Source organism: Solea solea, chromosome 19, assembly GCF_958295425.1.
Source record: "Solea solea chromosome 19, fSolSol10.1, whole genome shotgun sequence".
In the NCBI taxonomy this organism is placed as follows: Eukaryota; Metazoa; Chordata; class Actinopteri; order Pleuronectiformes; family Soleidae; genus Solea; species Solea solea.
In genome coordinates this window covers 2,740,155-2,759,532 of record NC_081152.1, presented here as the reverse complement: position 1 = coordinate 2,759,532, position 19,378 = coordinate 2,740,155, and the positions used below count along the sequence as shown (strand labels likewise).

Sequence of the window (19,378 nt, the reverse complement as noted above, 5' to 3'; positions counted from 1 at the left end):
ATGTATGTATATATATATATATATATATATATATATATATATATATAAACCCAAAACTGTATAAGTATATCATATTTATAATGGCTTTCAACTAGTATTTGATTCATAGATGTCAGATCTGGTGGTCGCTGAGCATCTCTATCCCACCTGGGGGTCACGACCCCTGGTCTGGGGACAGAACACAGCCGTGTTGTTATTAAGGAAAGTGGCTTTGTGAACCTTTGACGTTATTAAAACCTCTTTTATCAGATAAAGGGCAGCGTGGACCCTTTGACACCTTTGGCAGCTATGATAGATAGAGGGAGAGGTACAGTAGATGTGTACTAGCAAATATCAATAGATCGTCATTCACAACCGGGAACTTCAAGGGAATATTTCTATGTGTTGTTGACCCGAGAGAGGCTTGAATATATGTGGATGGAAATGTGCAAACTCATTACATGACTCTTTGTTGCCTCGGTGTTTGAGGGACCTACAGCGGACGGCTTTGGAATGAACTTTACGAGTGTGAGATGTTCCCGCTGCTCCATCACTGAGGACAACACGGTTTACTGAAGGCCTGCAGCAGTTGAGAGACAGTTGCAAAATAGAAAGGGCACCTGTGCGCCGCCAACGAGGAAAAGCCACATTCTCTCAGAGTGGGTCGACCTGTGGTTCCTAAGAAAAACTCAACAAAAAAAACCTTGTGACGGAATCCGTTACATGTGAACCTGAAACGTTTCCCATGAGCAGTGGCTTGGGGCCTGCAGCATCGGGGGGGAACCGATCTATCTTTACGCAACCCTGACTTGTGGTGGGCTTCCCCTCGGCTTAGTGCTGGACATCTGCCGGAAGGGGCCAGCCACAGTGGGGATGTGCAGCCTGGTGTCAGGCTCCCTGCAGCAGCAGCATCAAGCCACAGGGCAGGTCTGCACGCAAACGGCTGGCCAGGGCCTCAACCGTCTGTTAACAGGCTCTCTCACACACACACACACACACCACAACCATGACCCCCCTACATCATCATCATCATCATTCCTGCTGCAGCTGAACATGAAGTCTGTGCTGTCACACACTGGTCACCACAGTCCATAATCAAGAAAACACATATATGGATAAAGTGTCACTGTGCGACTGGGTGTTAAATATATACATTTAAAGTTTTGCTTTAATAATAAACTGAAGAATCCTGACTTTAACTCTTATTTTCTCATGTGGTCCTAGTCCTCTGACCCTGAGAATCATCCCTCATGGTGCGGATGCTTCCTGCTGTTCACTCTCTCAGCCTCCAACTCCTGCTAATGTCTCAGTCAAAGCAGGATCATCCCTCGCATTATTATCACAGTCTCATATTCTCATCATCACCATTTTCCTCCAGCTTTTACTGACGCAGTGACACATCAGCCGCTGTGTTCTTGTACTTTTTCTCTCTTCTGGCAAACGTGAACTTTCTGAAACGTCGTCTCCTTAATCGACGGTCATAAATGACGTCTATTAAATCTAAAGCCCAGAATGGATGTACATTCATGCCAACAACACTGATACTGTGGCTATTTTTAGACACTACAGGGGAGCGTTTTATCTTTTTTTCTGATGAACGTGGTAAATATCCGTGGCCATCATCAGAGATGTGAGCATTTATGATGCACAGCTGCACTCACTGAGTCACTCATTCATGTGCTTTTCTCCACAGCCAACAAGGTCACACCTGGAGTGGACCGTAGGATAAGCCCAGCATCATCAAAGCAACAAAAAGTGGTTCATTAAAGGTTCTTCATCGCTGTGTCAGGCAGATTCCTGCAGACACTGTGTGTTTAACCTCAAATAATAGACCAATTCAGAGGTTCAGACATTCTACAGGTTTACAACAACATGTCAGGTATCTGCACTTATGGGTACAAAATGAACGTATCTGTACTTTACTTTGTTATTTATATTTCTAGCAACTTTTACTACATTTCTTCCATCTTTGTTACTTGTTACTACCAAATAAAAACACATGTCTTTTCTAGTGTCTTGCTCAACGACACTGAGCTGCCATTGCTCTATCCTAAGTCCTCACTTTTTTTTTTTCTTTTACTTTTTTTTTAACTTTTACTTTAAGTATTTTACTTAAGTAATATTGTAAAAAAGTGACTTCAACTTCTACCAAAGTCATTTTCTGGTATCACTATATCCCTATACTTTATAACAGACTGCATACATATATACACATGTATATATATATATATATATATACATATACATATATATATATATATATATATGAAACAGAATAAACAACATAACAGAAGGAAACACCTCATTATAATTAACATACTGTAGATGCCTCCACGCAAAGATTTTTAAACTTCAAATAAAATTGAAAACACAAAACACACTCAAAAGAAAATAATAATTAGCTTGTGCTAATAAAATGTATTCAGGTCAATGGATTTCTTTTTATTATTATTATTATTATTATTCTGTGGTACAATAACAATAAACAGATGTTTCACAGTTCACGTAAGAACAACCTTGTGACTAAGAAACGGTTCCAGCAACTCCCACCTCTGAAACTAAAGATCACACATCAGCTCCACAGACGCTGACGCACTCATTAGCAAATGGACAAAAAAACACACGTCGTACACAAAAGAAAGGCAACTCGGAGGAAAAGAGTGAGTGTGTGTGTGTGTGTGTGTGTGTGTGTGGTGTTTCAGGACCAGTGAAGAAACAAAGGGTCATACTTTGATTATTATATACAGTCATGATTCCACCTACATGTGGACATTTAGATAATCACAGTCAAGGGACGAACACGTAATCAGCAACGATTCACTGCCGTCGTACTTCACACAAGGCTGCACATGTTAGCCACTGCAGTGTCCTAACAAGAATACCTGTGCAAACCTGTGTGTGTGTGTGTGTGTGTGTGTGTGTGTGTGTGTGTGTGTGTGTGCCCACCTGCCTCCTAAAACTGACGTTTCCACACAAATCAACTGCAGTTTCAGATGTGTGAGGACAGTCTGGTGTTTGTGTGGGGAGGAAAACACCGTGATCTTTTTATGACTAAACCCAACCATAGGTTGATCACCGTTACTACGCCTAACCCTGTTCACTACTAGGAAATGGTTGTCATCACCAAGAAAATCATTTCCTAATGAAACATGATTAAAACCGCAGTTCAGCTGTGTGGGAGCATGACCAGGTTAAAGTCTTCCGACTCTACGATGAAGACATGTAGCTGACTGTGTCCTCTGAGCATTCAAACCACATGAAAACGTACAATTATTCCTAATAATTCAGGTAAATGTTTATTTTCCCATCTCACCACCAAGGTGAACCAAAGGCACGTGAGCCTGTGTCGTCGTCAAAGACGTCACTAAGACCTTCATGTTCATACTTTTATTCACAGCGTCCTAATGACACCAGAGCAGATTTGTTAAAAATCGGACTCTGATCATAATTTAAGTGTTTTTTTTTGTCTCCATTGTGGATCACAGTGTCTTTGGCTCCAGTCAGACCTGGTATTACATCTGTCCAGGTGTGTTCACACCTGTATTTGGATCAATCAGGACAGATTTTATTATTAATACCAAGTCTTGAAGAGCTTTTCATACCTCTGCATGTGTTCATTAAATGTAATTAATATGCAATGATATCATGCAGCTGTGACGTCTGAACAGATGGAACTTTGTCCAAAATGAAAACAAGCAGCTCTCATGTGCAGCATTCACACAACTGTAATGAGAATGTTAATTTTATCTTGGATTAGTTCACTAGATGAGGGGGGAGGGAGGGGGGGCGGGGGGAGGGTGCAGTTACTAACTTCCACTGAATCAGCTTCAGTTGCACAGCTTCTAAGTATCGTGAGTGTTGGATTCGCTGGCTTTCTCAAAAACACTCGTGAGTGAGATTTGAAACGACAGCCAGGATCAAGCCCAGCGTCCTGCACTCCTCGTCCCCCGCGGTGAGGAGTTGAGACTGCACAGTTCATGTGTCGACGTGTACAGTTTCAACCATGAATATGTTGGAAGCAGCGGAAGAGTCACAACTGAAGGCAGAACTCAGGAGCAGCTCGTCAGTGCCGCCTTCACTCGCCCCTAAACTGAGGACGCCGCTTCTCCTTGAACGCAGTCAAACCCTCCACTCGATCTTTAGTTGGTATCACCTGAAACACACACACACACACACACACACACACACATGAATGGGTGTGTGTCAACGTCACCTTTTTATGAAAAGTGAAAAAAAATTCACTGATTTCCAGAATAAAGTCTTAATTTACAAGATTAATCGGCTAAATGTAAATTGTAATGTAAAATTACAATTTTAATTTATGAATTTATTCTTGTAAATTTACAACTTTATTCTCGTAAATTTACAACTTTATTCTCGTAAATTTACAACTTTATTCTCGTAAATTTACAACTTTAATCTCGTAAATTTACAACTTTAATCTCGTAAATTTACAACTTAAATCTCGTAAATTAAGACTTTATTCTCACGACTAATCTCGTAAATTTACAAATTTATTCTTGTATATTTACGACTTTAATCTCGTAAATTAAAACTTTATTCTCAGGACTAATCTCGTAAATTAAGACTTTAATCTCATAAATTTACAACTTTAATCTCGTAAATTAAGACTTTATTCTCGAAGTCTGTGAAAAACATGTTGCCCTTAGCAACAACTAAACAAAAGTTAAAGATGATGGTCCACAGATCACGGCACATGGTGAGGTGTGTTTTGTTTGTATTCCTTTTAAAAGCCAGGTGCAGATCTGTGCACCCTCAGTAAATTGCCGTGGGAATAATACACAACCCCTTAAATGGACATCGTGGGGGGAGTCACAAAATAGTTGTATATTATAAATACAATAATAATAGTTTTTGTTTTTCTTCATAAAAACGAGCCAAGTGAACGTTGACATATATCCAAATTTCACAAATCCAATCTTAAACATTTTGAGAACTTTTTGCTCAGGTGTGTTTATATAGTATTAGTTATATAGTATATAGTTTAAATAGTGTGTTAAATGAAATAAAAATGTTCAGATCAGATTGTTTAGGTTGTGCTGAAAAAAAGGATATAAGTCACTTTATATTGCACATTCTTATAGTCTCTGTACATACTGTGTGTTTAAACATAGTAATGGAAAAAAAGCAGCTGAAATGCTCTTAGTTAAACGCTTTAGTTAAACGCGTTAACTAAGGGTTAAGAGACAAATGTGAGAAAGTGGAGAAGTGACTTGAGCCCAAGTCAGGTTTGAAGTTAAAGACGATGAGACGGGAACACTCAGACTCACATGATACGAATAATTGTTGTTTTACGGCGTCTGCACTAACAACCAAGACACTGCTTGTTGAGGTATAACAGTTTATTCATGGAGAGGAGGAAGTAAAGCAGCAGATATGAGTCATGTAACTCACTGTTGAGACACCTGTGTGTCCGTGTGCCCCCCCACCCCCCGTGCTAATGAGTACAGTCTTGACCCTCTGTCTCCACAGTCGACTCAACAACTCCATTAGACTGCACAACATTCACCCTGCATATAACTGATAAAGATAAACATCTCTGTGTATGTAACAAGCGCATTGTGACCTCGCCCATGCAGTTTAAATAACTACGAAATAACAGCATTCAGACCAGCTTTTTGTTGGTTGATGGTGCAGTGGCTCTCTGGTTCTCTGGCTCTCTGGCTCTGTGGCTCTCTGCTGCCTCCAGATAACGATGCACCAACACTGCGTCTGACCGCGAGTTATTTTAAGACCAACACAGTCACACGAGTGCATTTGAAAACGTACACAAAGCAGCAATAACACGTCAGTGTTGTGCTGGTGTAAGATTTTGAACTGTTCTCTCTTATCTCACTACCGCTTTCTCATCTTAGCTCTGATTCTGTCATCACAACTTATAACGAGCGTCATACTCGGCTCCAGCCCAGATAAAACAGAACACACTTACAGAACAAGTGCATAGAAATGTACTGGATACATAATATAACACTTTGCAGTGAACAGTAGAGGGTGTCGGTGTTCTCACCTGGGCGTAGCACGCCTCTTCAATGGCCAGACCTGTAGCTAAATCCACCTGAAAGAGAAATCATCTCTTTATTATTAATAATCCTTTTATTTCTCTCTCTCATAATAAAAGGTCTGAGCAGCATATATTCTACAGACTTACCTCGATTCCCTGGTTGATGGCAAGTTTTGCCATCCTCACTGCAATCGGACCCTGTGAGCGTCAGACGTCACATGCTTTACATATTGTTTGAATGAGTAGAACGTTATCATACATTTGCTGCAGCAAAGGCTGGTGTTTCATCCATGACCTCAAATCTAAATCATTCGGTTCCCGCTCTTCTCTCTGCGAGCAGCTTCGTTACCTGAGGGTTGATCTCGCGTGCCAGCTCCAGCGCCTGGAGATAAGCAGCATCTCCACTCTTATTCTGCTCCACGGACTGACTGACCAGACCCAGACGACTCGCTTCTGTGCCGTCCACCACCCTGGCAGCAAAGATCAGCTCCTTAGCACGAGAGACACCTATCAGCCTGGGGAGACGCTGTGTGCCACCTGCACGGGACGTGAGAAAGCGAAATGGAACACAGCCTCAGAAACTTCTGTTTTAGTCAGTTTCATTATGAAATTAAAAAGCGACCTTACCAGCTCCAGGAATAATTGCAAGTTTAGTTTCCACTAGTCCCATTTTCGCAGCATCGGCTGGAAAGACACAACAGTAAAATCAGTATTATTGATTTCACTTCACTTTCTTTAATGACACACAACAAACCTAAGTGTGTCCTAGAAAAACCTTTTTTCTAATAACATTTCACTATAGAAAAACTATAGAAAAATGTCCACTCTTGCAAATTTACATTAAATGATTGCATGGAATAATGTTGTAATATGTCCACCTGGAAGGTTGTGAGTCAGATTCAACATGCTGTTGTGCCCTTGAGCAAGACACTTAACCTCATGTTGCTCCTGCCAGAACTTGTGCTGCACACAGATGAGCTGTATGAATGTGTCAGTGAATGGTTGTGGATGGAAAATAGAGCTGCAACTAACTTTATCTCCAACGTCTTGTTTTTGTCCACAAACCAAAATGATTCCGTTTTAACGACTTCTTTGTTATGTGGAGCAAAGAAATGAAGAATATATTCACATTTAAGAAGCTGAAACAATCAGAAATCTTGTTTTTAATAATGAAAAAAGCTTCAAACGGATTCATCGAGTAATTGTTTCAGCTGTAGATGGTAAAACTGTGATGTAAAGTCACTTTGAGTGAATAAGTGAATAAACACAGAGCATTTACAGAGGAAAAAAAACAACCATTCACTCCCACACTCATACCATGAGTCAGCTCTGACATATTCTCCTGTTATAGACATGAACAAAAAGTGTTGTGTTCACAGTCCAAACACACGCGCGACTTACAAGCAATTCTGATGTCACAGGCCAGGGCCATTTCCAAGCCTCCTCCTAAAGCAGCTCCATCAATCGCAGCGATGGTTGGTACCGGCAGGTTACCTGGAACAAAACAGTACCAATCAACAGGTTTCACATTTATGTCGGACACTGTAAAGACCCTCTTTCATGCTGCGGGCCTGAAACCATCATATGTAGAGAGTTCTTCAGAGGTCCAAATGTTTGTCCCCAAACCCAGAAGGACATGGAAATGTTTGACCTCACCTGACCCTGAACCATGTCTTATTTAAATCTGAGACTTCTGTTTGATTTTCACTAGCAGTCGTATTATTGTCATTATTATGATTCTATAATTAAGGCCCAAGCACCTATTGTTATCCTTCAGATTATCATCATATCCGTGGATTTGTGGTTATTTTTGAGCGGGTTAACGGGCACAGAGGTCAGGTCTGGTAAAAATGCGATATTGGCATAGTTCCCGGATCCGTACATTGCTCAAGGGCTCTATAGCGCCCCCCTAAGGTGAAATAGAATAATAAAATTGATTATATCTTGTAATATATTGCACCACACTGACACACATTATGATTGCACTTCCTTTTGCTCGAGAACAGTGTGCATTGACATTGTTTTATATCATATTTTTCTATTGCTTCACTCTATTTTAAATGACTGATAACAACATCAATGCTGGTAGAAATATTCATCTTTACCCAATTCTGTGATGAGCGCTCTGGCTTTGGACACAAATGGACCCACTTCACTCTGATGCATCTTAGCTCTCTCCTTCAGGTCTGCACCTGCACTCAGAGAGAGGGAGAGACAACATTAGTAAACATCTCCATTTTAACGTAACACATGGGAATACGAGGTGGATAAATCTACCTGCACAGAAGATCCCAGGAACCAAACTACAAAAAATGACACTGCGGACTTTGTTATTCTTCTTAATGTCCTCCAGAGCCTCAAACATCTGAAAGACAAAATATGTGCTGTTGCTTTTAGCTCAGGTACATGTGTTAGCTGTGTACTGGACCACTGGTAATGGTGCAGTGCTTGGACAGGACTCAGATAGCAGCTACATTCACGATGAGTCATCACAGTACAGCATAAACAAGACTTCTGCAAAGTCATGCAGGAATATATTTGAAAATTTGACTGACTTTTCTTTTCTGGCTGGAAACTGAAGTTTGTAAACAGCTCACTCTGCCACACCAAATTCCACAGAGACAAATCTGCATTTACAGTTTACGTGGATGAAGCTGCTCACTTTATACAATAAGTTTTTGTTAAAACCTGTTTTTCCAAGTGTTCCCGAAGGATTTTCAGTAACAGTAAAAGTGAAAATATGGTCCCTAACAATGCCAGTGTGCCTGACGACAGCCGTGTTTCCACCATGTTTGGTACGGTGCAAATTGTTTTTCCATTTCCAGGAATAACACTAAAAATAACCAGCCCCAATACTTCCATGTTTCAGTACCCTTCCCTTGGGTTACCAGGGTAATGGTACAGTATGGTAGGAGCTAGACCCACGACAGAGGAGCGTCACCAAGCAGAAAGAAACAAGCTGCCCCGTTGTTGTCCATTGTGTTCGATATTGTACTGTACCAAACCCAACTGTACCATGATGGAAACACGCCGTATGTGTCAGTAACCACACTTCAAATGATCAGTTTAATATCAGTATGAAGTGTAAAAAACAACAACAATAATAATAATAATACTAATAATAATACTAATACATACCAACTTGACCAGATTCTTGCTAATGGCATTTTTGGCTTTTGGTCGATTTATCCCAATGACGACGATACCTAAAAGACAGTGTGAAAAACATTAATAAACATCTAATGACACAATGTCACACATGTAAAACACAAGCATTGTCTGCCAGGATCACATGTTATATTGTGTTATGTCCTCAGTTCTCTTGAGTTTCTCTTGAGTTTGGCTGTAATTCAGGTAGCTGTTGTTTTTATTATTGATTTCATGACAACGTGACTGCTGGTTATTAGTTATCGTTATTATCACATAAACATTTAGCAGACTATAATAGCATTGACTGCACTAAACAGACACTAAAAACTTGTTCAACTGTCAGTGAATAGTGAAACTAACCGTTGTCTTCTCCGTCCAGGTACCGGACGCGCAGGTCGTCCTTCGGGTCGGAAGTGTAGTGTCGCGCCGCCGCTCCGGGACCGTAGAGCCGCGGACACGGCGCCGCTGCTCCGGAGACAAGTGGCTGTCTGAAGCGGGAGAGAGCTGCCGCGGACCGGCACACGCTGCCTCGCTCTGCCGCCGCCACATTGAAGGCTTGTGACAGGGTTCTGCGCACTAACAGGGCCGCCATGATGCCGAGCTGCAGTGCTGCCCGTGTGACTTTCAACTTTCAACCCAGTCACGTGCTGTCGTCACGTGACCTGCTGTCAGCGCAGAAGCCATAAGCTCATATTGTTAATAAATGATCAGTGATTCCTGTGGGAAACTCACTTACGGACCATAATCAGTCATTAACTCCGTTTGGAAGTTCTATTTTATTTGTATCACAACATTCATTATCTCTAGTCTCTGTACAGAGTAAGACAGAAACTTGTATAATAGAGAGAAGTACGAAGGAGTATTAGGGCCAGCCAAAAAGAAAAAAAAAACAGCCAAAAAAAACAAGGGGAAAATCAGGCACAAGAGGAAAAAAAGTCAGGGATTTTTAAAACATTTATTTATTTTTTTTTGCCTGACTTTTTTTTTCATTGTGCCAGGTTTTTGGTTTTTTTGCCTGACTTTTTTTTTTCTTGTGCTAGATTTTTATTTTTTTTTGTCTTCCTTTTTTTTTTCTTGTGTCGTATTTTTTATTTTCTTTTTGCCTGACTTTTTTTTTTCCTTGTGCCAGGTTTTTTTTTTTTGCCTGACTTTTTTTTTTTTGCCTTACTTTTTTTTTTTTCTTGTGTCGTATTTTTTTTTTCTTTTTTTTGCCTGACTTTTTTTTCTTTTTTGCCTGACTTTATTTTCTTTTTTGCCTGACTTTTTTTTTTCTTGTGCCAGATTTTTTTTTTTTGGCCTTACTTTTATTTTTTTCTTGTGTCGTATTTTTTTTTATTTTTTTTTGCCTGACTTTTTTTTCTCTTGTGTCGTATTTTTTTTCTTTTTTCTGCCTGACTTTTTTTTTTCTTGTGACGTATTTTTTATTTTCTTTTTGCCTGACTTTTTTTTTTTCCTTGTGCCAGGTTTTTTATTTTTGCCTGACTTTTTTTTTTTGCCTTACTTTTTTTTTTTTCTTGTGTCGTATTTTGTTTTTAATTTTTTTTGCCTGACTTTTTTTTCTTTTTTGCCTGACTTTTTTTTTTCTTGTGCCAGATTTTTTTTTTTTGCCTTACTTTTTTTTTTTCTTGTGTCGTATTTTTTTTTATTTTTTTTGCCTGACTTTTTTTTTTCTTGTGTCGTATTTTTTTTTCTTTTTTTTGCCTGACTTTTTTTTTTTCTTGTGTCGTATTTTTTTTTATTTTTTTACCTTACTTTTTTTTTCTTGTGCCGGTTTTTTTTTTTTTTTTTTTGCCTGACTTTTTTTTTTTCCTTGTGCCAGGTTTTTTTTTTTTGTCTGACTTTTTTTTTCCTTGTGTCGTATTTTTTTTTATTTTTTTACCTTACTTTTTTTTTTCTTGTGCCGGATTTTTTTCTTCTGTGCAAACATCATCGGTCAACCAGTGAAAAAGTATGGTCAGGCTATAGCATGCAGCATCTGCCTCGATTGGTTGGGGTGAAAGGAAATATGGGGGACAGAGGAGAGGTGGGGGAGGGAAAGTGGAAGAGGGGGGTGAGGTAGAGACGGAAGAAAGAGACCAGGAGCAGATACTGTACATGACAATTGAATCAAGTTATAGATTTAGACAAGAGTCAGTTCAGAGCAAAATTGCATAGCAGATAAGTGTCTAAGATAAGATAAGATTTAGAAATAAATTTACATTGTTACAGCACCAAAGCCAGTAAAGATAAAGATAATAAATAATAAACATGCATTACCAAAAACATATGAAAAGTCTGTGTTTTATATCATAACACCTATGTTTTATTGTTTGTTTGAGTTGAAAAACCACATACACTGACCTCATGCCACCACAAAATCTAAAGCAATAGCATAAACATGTTTTTGTTCACAGTTACACAGAAGAACATCTAAAGGGGCTTCTGTGGACTCCAGCTATTCTCTTGAACAGAAAACTGGAGATTAAGAGTGAAGTCCAGTTACACACACACACACACACACACACACACACACACACACACACACACAGGTGAGGTCTGTTTGGCAATGAATGTGCAGCAGTGAATGTGCAGCAGAGATGATGCTGTGTGTGAGCTTGCATCAGTTGCTCTCTGTTGAATACAAGCGTCAGTCACTCACAGTCACCGCAGTCAGGTCACATGGTTTGACCACGACCAGACAGATCAGTCCTGATGTCTCTCACGGTTCTATTTTCTTCTAGCTGTTGCGTAAACTGATACTAATTCTAAAGAAAGAGGAAGGTCCTGACAGAAAAAGAAGCTCCATTTCGCCTTTTCTTGCATGTTCACTGAAGAATCTCATGATTTATAATAAAGGATTCCCTGTCTGTCTGTCCTTCCATTACCATGACAACCACTCAGCCAGTCCACTTCACACATAGTAGTTGTAACCGCAACCAATGATCACTCTCATTATCTGTTTATTATTTTCTAGATAAATTGATCTGTTGTTGGGGTCATAAAATGTCAGTGTTTGTCAAACCTTCAGTTTTAATGATTTACTTGTAATAATGTAGCAAAGAAACCAGAAAATATTCACATTTATGGAGCTGGAAAATGGTTGTAGACTCATTTAATTATGAATTCGTCATTAGATCCATAATTAACAAAATAAAATGTGATAAATTATGAAAATGATAAGTTGTTAAATAACCATTTAATGTTATATAAAGATATAATAAAGATGGGCTGAACAATTATTTTTTTCTATTTAAAAACATGAAATAAAAATCGGGATGGATGAGATTTCGATGAAAGAGAAGGTGATATTTGATGGTACCTCATGTGTCTGAGCTGTAAAACCAAAGCTATGAGCAGGTGATAAAGAACAGCAGAGCACAGCAGTGTTCAGTGACTGTACGTGTTTAATGATAGTTAGAGCTCAGTTATCAGACAGCAGTTATCATTTTTAGAAAAGTTCAAGAAAAACACACAGTGATGAGCGTCATGTGAGCGGTTTACAGAACACAGAATATCGTGATGAATCCACCAAAGATCCAGGCTGAAGCAGGTTTAGAACACAGTCCACCAAATCACCACAAAGCCTGATCAGTCAGCCATGTTTGTTTTCACTGAAACTGACTTTAATCAGCTTGAAACTCAAAGCTTCCCCTGCAGACATCTCCCCAATACCCAGGTTTTCTGAAGGACCGTTGAACACCGCCATCGTCAGACACCAAACACTCTCACGGACGCTGAAGACACAGGGAAATCTCACGTTTAAAGACTTGCCTTATAAAATCTACACAAATGTCTTATTTTGTGACCTCAGTCTGTTCAGATTGTGACCACACGAGGCAGGAGTAGACCAGCAGCTCTGTGAGTCTGTGGTTCCCTGTGCCTTCTGTGTCAGTCATAAGTGTGACCGTTCATTTGTGGCAACGTTAGCAGAAACAGCAGAAAACAAAACTTACTGTACAAATAGTAGTGAGTTACAGAGTGAATGGAAATAGAGTTTAAGAGGAAAAAGAAAAAAAACTGTGTGTGTGAAGGTAGGAAACTCAATTTTTTTTTTTTTTTTTAAACAGGACATTTTTACCTCTGTGAATGATTTTTTTGGAAGACTTTTGGATAGTTCAGGGGTCACGGGGAACGCTGGTGCCAATCCCAGCTGACATATGGTGAAAGATGGGGGGCAAACCCTGGACAGTTCACCAGTCTATCACAGGGCCACATATAGACACAAACAACCATCCACTCACACACCTATGGTCAATTTAGAGCAGGGGTGTCAAACTCACATCCATCGTGGGCCAATTTTAATAAATTTGGAGTGGTCACGGGCCAAAACTAAAATGTATTAAAAAACCTGTTTTAATTTGGCTTGTTTTTGTCTTTCTGTATTTGAGCTTTTCCATAGGAAAAAAGAATATAGTTTTGTATTAAAATTATTTCTGAAATAAATACATTTTATAGATATAGGTTTATTATTTAAAAATTAAAACCATTTGTTCTACTCTGATGCTTGCTCAAACATTACTTCAAGTTGAAAAATGTTGGCCTCAATCTAATTTTTAAGATATGATTAAACCATTGTCTAAAAATAAATGGCCAAAAAAATTAAAAATGCGTATGTGGTGCAAAGGTAGATTATACTCTTTGATTACCGACACCGCCTCATACCACAAAAGAAATACCCTTTTTTTTCTTAAAGCACATATTTGGCCTTTCCATTTCTCATGAAACAGTTTTTTATCTGCATCAATCTTTTACCTTCTGAACATTTCAGTGGATATTTCTCAATCTGCTTAATCTCACTTGTAGCAGTAATTAAACACTGATGTAAACACTGCGATCTAATGTAATGTAGTTTATAGTCAATGCACTATTTAAAGCAACATAGATTTATTATTTATTCCTTTTTTTTTTAAGTCATAAAATGAAGAGTTTGACACCCCTGATTTAGAGTGTTCAATTTGTCTAATCCCCAATCCCAAATACATAAAAATGTGTGCTCATCTGTCAGATGATGTTGTGATCTAATCCATCTTTCAACCACAAATGTCACAATGTCTGTATCCATCTGATCTGGAACTGTTTCTACTTCATTTTCTTCCAGATGAGGCATTTTATATATATATATATATATATATATATATATATATATATATATATATATATATATATATATATATATATATATATATATAACACACCGAACACACACAGAGGTTATTCAGAGGAGCGCGCTGCTCTTGTTTGACTCGATCACAGAACCTTGCTGTGTTGCCACCAGTCTTTTCAAAGGGAGAGCGTCGAGGTCCGAGACCTCAGCCAGTGAGGAAGGTTCTCTGACATCCATAGAGGTCGTGTTGGAGGCAATGCTTGGGCTGCGTCTGCTGCTCTTGTAGACGTCCCACAGTGTCTCTGTGCCGCTTCTGTGCCACGGCTCAGAGCACTGGCTCCAGCCCTGCATGTTGGTGACCTGCACTGACAGAGGACACACTGGAGGCTGCGTGTGCTCCGCGCCGCCAACTGGACGGGACCTTCTAGGGAACTCATATTCAGGGTCAACGGGCTCCACCTTGATTTGGGTGGTTCTGGCTTTGATGCGCAGTTTATGGGGCAACGCTGAAGAACTGGCATCAGGCACTTTGTGTGTGGATACAATGACGCTTGTTGGGCCGACTGCAGTCGCCATGAACCCTTTAGGGACCTGCTGCTCATCCTCACCATCTGACGATTTGCTCACAGCGCCGTCGTCAGAGCTCCTGGGGGAGTTACTGGATGAGCTGGTGGCCTGCAGGAAGGAGGCGGGCTGTGAGCAGACACCAGGCAGAGGGCTGCTCATGCAGTTTCTGTACAGCTCATAGGGACTGCTGCTCTCCTGTACAAAGCTGCCATTCTCTGCTGGTTCTTGCTTGACTTGTGTGCTCCTGCAGAGGCTGAGGGTTCCCTGAGTTGCGGTGTATGCCTCAGGCATGTGAGGTGAATGCTTGATTACTGATATGCAGCTACTTCGCAAGTGAAGAGGTTCCACGTCCCTGCTGTAAGAGCCTTTGTCAGGAGAGGGCGGAACAAGCTCCTGGTAGAGGTCGACTGCCGCGGAGCTGGACAACTCCTGAGCCTCTCGTGCATATGCAGCCGAGCTCACCAAGCCAAATTTAAGCTTCAGCGACAGCAGCTCGGCTTTGAGCGAGACATTTTCCTCTCCGAGAGCCATCAGCTTGTTCTCGAGCACCATGTCGTTGATGCGCCGCTTCTCCCTGGAGCGCTTGGCTGCCTCGTTGTTTTTGCGACGTCTCTCCCAGTAAATGTTGTCTTTCTTCTCATCTGGGATAAACTCTCTTTTCCTGCGACAGGAGGTTTTAGCCTTGAATGGAATTGCAGATCTTTGGGGGCCCATCAGGTCTCTGTTGGCTCCCTGCAGAGCCACCGCCAGGACCAGAGCATCTTCTCCACTATAAGACTCACTCGAGTCCACCTCTTGTTTGACTGATTGCATATTACTGTCAACAACTGACAACATGCCGACGACTCTTCAGCTGTGCAACATACTGTGTGTGTATAGATTATTGGCAACTACCACATCCAGTTCATCCACTTGAGGAAATCTGTGAAATAATGAAACGAGGAGGTTTAAATAGCAGGGTAATATTGATACAAAGTAAATTATAAACATTCCTGCAATTCACTAAAGAAGCTCCGTCTCCACACTCACTAAACTGACACAAACATGCTATTGAAAAGAGTAAACATTTCATATTTTACTTATTTGTTTCACTGTTGAATGACTGACGTTTGTCTGTTTTTGTTCTTACACAAATGTATCGTGTGAGGCTATTTAACAGTCTTTGAGATGACTTCTCAGTCTAAGCATTTAACATTCGGTGTACAGCCTGGCGGGATTCATTAGGAGAGGAAGGGGAACTGTAAGTTAAATGAGTACGACCAGGGGTGTCAAGCTCAAATGACCTGAGGGCCAATGAACGTCTAATTTGGTCCAGAGGGGGACGGTCTGGAGAAAAAAGAGGGACAACACAAGTGTTCAGTAGCAGGTGTACTTCAGCATAATGACATATTTATGATATAAATCTAAAAATAAGTCAATTATAACACAGACAACTGTAAGGCTTACAGTATACATATGTAATAACATCATTTAATGTTGAAGGCAATATATTGAATAGTGTGATAATTACAAGCAAATGTCGTATTATTACCGTTACAAAAAATACTGCTCGCAAACATATTTACTATTAAATTGTGTTTAAACACATGATATCTGGTGGTGGGCCACATGTAATTAGGGGGCTGCATATGGCCTGCGGCTGCCAGTTTGACACCACTGAGTTAGACTGTCTTATTTCTCACAGCGTCTGACTTCTGTCTGAAGTGTGCAGCCGACAGAAACACTGGCATTGTCGGCTGCACAACACTTGCAGCCGCGACCATTGGGACACAGCTTGTGTCTCAGGCTGGTTCCTAGTGTCTGTGGCATCCTGGCGACATTTACGGCAAAGTAAGCTGGGACTATGTGTCAGTGTCTCATTGGAACTTAACTATTCAAACTGAGCTCAGACGGATGGAGTTAGTGTAAAAAAAATGAACAGACTTGATCAGTTACTGACTGTAGCACCAGCACAGACACTCACTACTTTCTTGTTCTGAGATAAAAGCCATTTACATTAAGATAAAGCTTCGGGTGTATATAGTGTCTCTCAATATCAAACCAAACAGTATCTTTTAACATTTACTTAGTATTTGTAATTAAAGCTCGATTGAATAATCGTCAGTTTCAGCCATACTTTAAACCAAAACATTAACAATAAGTGGCATCTGAGAATGAATCTGCCACCATTTGTGTTCTTCTGTATTAAGATTACTCCTGTAATTATGATTTATGTCATGAAGAAACAAAGACAGTTGTTGTGACTTCCTGCCAGAGACAGGAAGTCACAACAAGTTTTTAAAGTGAATGTGTTTATTTATTACAGTGTTCACATATTTCCTGTATTTTCAGGTTGTATCTTGATCAAAAAAAAAAGAGACCAAAAAACAGACAAAGTGGCCTAAGACTTAGTTTTATTATGGTATAGATCATCATAGATTATTTTCTAATCAAATAATATATCATCAGTTATTCAAGTTTAAGTGTGTGTGATAAAAAGGAGAACCACTCTTGTGTAGACTGGTCTTTGACCATATTGAGTATATTCTATATCATATAGAATGTTTTAATGTTGGTAGGGATGAGACAATACCACTGTTTTGTGTCCGATATCACAAACTTGAGTATCTACCGATACCAACATTAGTGTGATACAGTCATTTGACCATTTAAAGCTGTTAACAACACATTTGTGTAACAAATATTATTGTTCTCTCAAAATGAAGAAATGAACTACTCAGCTCTAATGCTTTTGCTGATTTTTTTAATAGACATTTTTACAGTCTGTGATATATCGGGGTTTTGGTTTGTATCAGATTTGACATTTTTATCTGTTTGACATCTGATCCAGTGACTTTGACCAGTATCGGACCGATACAATACTGGTTGATAGCGATTCTCTTCCCTATTGTGTGGAAATGATGAGCGGGGATTTTTCCCCAACATGGCCGGTGTAGTGTTGGATCATCACTGGCCTTTGTCTCTTTTCTAACGAGGAAACATACTCTGACATCAGGACTAAATTTAGAGGACACGTGGTAAGAGACACTGCTTCGCTCTCGCCTGAACACAGGGGGGAGGACACAGGGGGGAGGACACAGGGTCCGGCCCGGACAGACAGCGGCCCGACCATGCTTGCTCCATCCCACATTCTCTTATTATGTGTCCGCGTTACACAACACAGTCACTCCCTCCCACCGCCACTCATGTGTGTGTGCTTGCAGACATTATGCAATATTTGCGGTGTGGTAACTCTGTGACTGTGGGCAAGTGGACCTCGCGTGTCTTTGAGTGTGTGTGTGAAAATATGACTTTTTAAAATCAATAAATAATACATTTAGGGTACAGCTGTTACGCCGCGCGTGCGTGTCCAATGCTGTAATCAGTCCCTGTGCACGTTCTCGTACATGACATCATCGCATTGCTTACTTATGACACTGAAACACGGGCTCCATCTCCGCCCGGAGAGCTGGACACAAACTACACGAGCTACATGACCTCTTTACTGTCGTTCATAACTGACACACACACACACACACACACACACACACACACGTTTATATACCCTGTTACAACAGCCGTGCTCATAGTAGGCCTCCGTGTGCCTGACTAGAAACAAACAAACACATACATGCCTCAGTTAACAGCCATTATCCAGTCTCCGGCCGTCATGTACCACTTACAGTTTACATTCAACGCTATAACAATGTCTTAAACTCGCTGTTGGTGGAGCATTTATGAGCTATTTAGCTCTTGTTTTACGCCGAACGACCCTGTAACAGAGTGCAATAAAGGCTAACTTTAGCTGCGCTACACTGGTCCACAGCGCAAATCACTGGAAGAGGCAAATAAAATAAGAGAAGAAAGCTTTAATATTGACATTGAATCAGAACAGTACCTGTTGTAACCGCCGGCTGGAGGAGCTGCTCTCTGCTTTTCCACCGCGTATCAGCCACAGGTGACTTTCCCATCAGCCAACAACGAATCAAGCGCGGCGATAGAAAGCTACAGTTCCCGAGAACCGAGCTCAGTCTCCTCCCAAGGACTCTTGCTTTCAAGGTGGACTCACTGGTTACTGACTCATGGATCTGTGTTAGTAGGTCAGTGCTTAAGTATATTGGTAACACGGAGGAAACGACAGTAGCTGCGGCCAATCACAGTGCAGCACCCCCCACCGTTCAGCCAATCACAGTGCAGCATTTTCCACCGTTCAGCCAATCACAGTGCAGCATCCTCCAACCTTCAGCCAATCACTCTCATTCTCAATGCGCGCCGCTTTAAGGCTTTCTTTTTTTCTTTTCTTTTTCATTTAAGCAATTTACAAAACTCCATTTAGGTTAAGGCAACAATGGTTTGAATATGAAACTATACAATTATGTATATATGTATATATATATATATATATATATATATACAAATACATATATCAATATATATATGTACAGTGCCCTCCAAAAGTATTAGCACAGTGAGGCCAATTCCTTTATTTTTGCCATTGACTGACAACATTTGGGTTTGACATCAAATATGAGATATATGAGACAAAAGATGAACATTTCAGCTTTTAATTCCAGGTATTTACATCTGGATCTGATACA

The 19,378-nt window shown here is 40.2% G+C and overlaps 2 protein-coding genes across 2 annotated transcripts; both read right to left on the bottom strand.

Moving 5' to 3' along the window:
- Positions 1 to 2,894: 2,894 nt before the first annotated feature.
- On the bottom strand, positions 2,895 to 9,788 carry auh (AU RNA binding protein/enoyl-CoA hydratase). The gene is made up of 10 exons (XM_058618164.1): positions 9,512 to 9,788; positions 9,140 to 9,207; positions 8,279 to 8,366; positions 8,107 to 8,193; positions 7,403 to 7,495; positions 6,629 to 6,685; positions 6,351 to 6,538; positions 6,149 to 6,199; positions 6,008 to 6,055; positions 2,895 to 4,132 (listed from the first exon to the last, which is right to left on the bottom strand). The coding sequence occupies exons 1-10, from the start codon at positions 9,741 to 9,743 to the stop codon at positions 4,055 to 4,057; spliced, it is 990 nt and encodes a 329-aa protein (XP_058474147.1). The 5' UTR covers positions 9,744 to 9,788; the 3' UTR covers positions 2,895 to 4,054.
- Positions 9,789 to 14,334: 4,546 nt separating this feature from the next.
- nfil3 (nuclear factor, interleukin 3 regulated) lies at positions 14,335 to 18,884 on the bottom strand. The gene is made up of 2 exons (XM_058617417.1): positions 18,679 to 18,884; positions 14,335 to 15,723 (listed from the first exon to the last, which is right to left on the bottom strand). Exon 2 carries the CDS (start codon positions 15,636 to 15,638, stop codon positions 14,346 to 14,348), a length of 1,293 nt encoding a protein of 430 aa, XP_058473400.1. The 5' UTR covers positions 15,639 to 15,723; positions 18,679 to 18,884; the 3' UTR covers positions 14,335 to 14,345.
- Between the last annotated feature and the right edge of the window lie 494 nt (positions 18,885 to 19,378).

What these genes read in the sequence shown, in the direction of transcription:
- auh (XM_058618164.1), bottom strand. Translation starts at nt 9,743, where the DNA reads ATGGCGGCCCTGTTAGTGCGCAGAACCCTGTCACAAGCCTTCAATGTG. An exon ending in CCTGGACGGAGAAGACAACG is followed by an intron (nt 9,208 to 9,511) that starts GTTAGTTTCACT and finishes ACTGTCTTTTAG; the next exon opens with GTATCGTCGTCATTGGGATA. An exon ending in CTGTGACATCAGAATTGCTT is followed by an intron (nt 6,686 to 7,402) that starts GTAAGTCGCGCG and finishes GTGTCTTTCCAG; the next exon opens with CCGATGCTGCGAAAATGGGA.
- nfil3 (XM_058617417.1), bottom strand. Translation starts at nt 15,638, where the DNA reads ATGTTGTCAGTTGTTGACAGTAATATGCAATCAGTCAAACAAGAGGTG.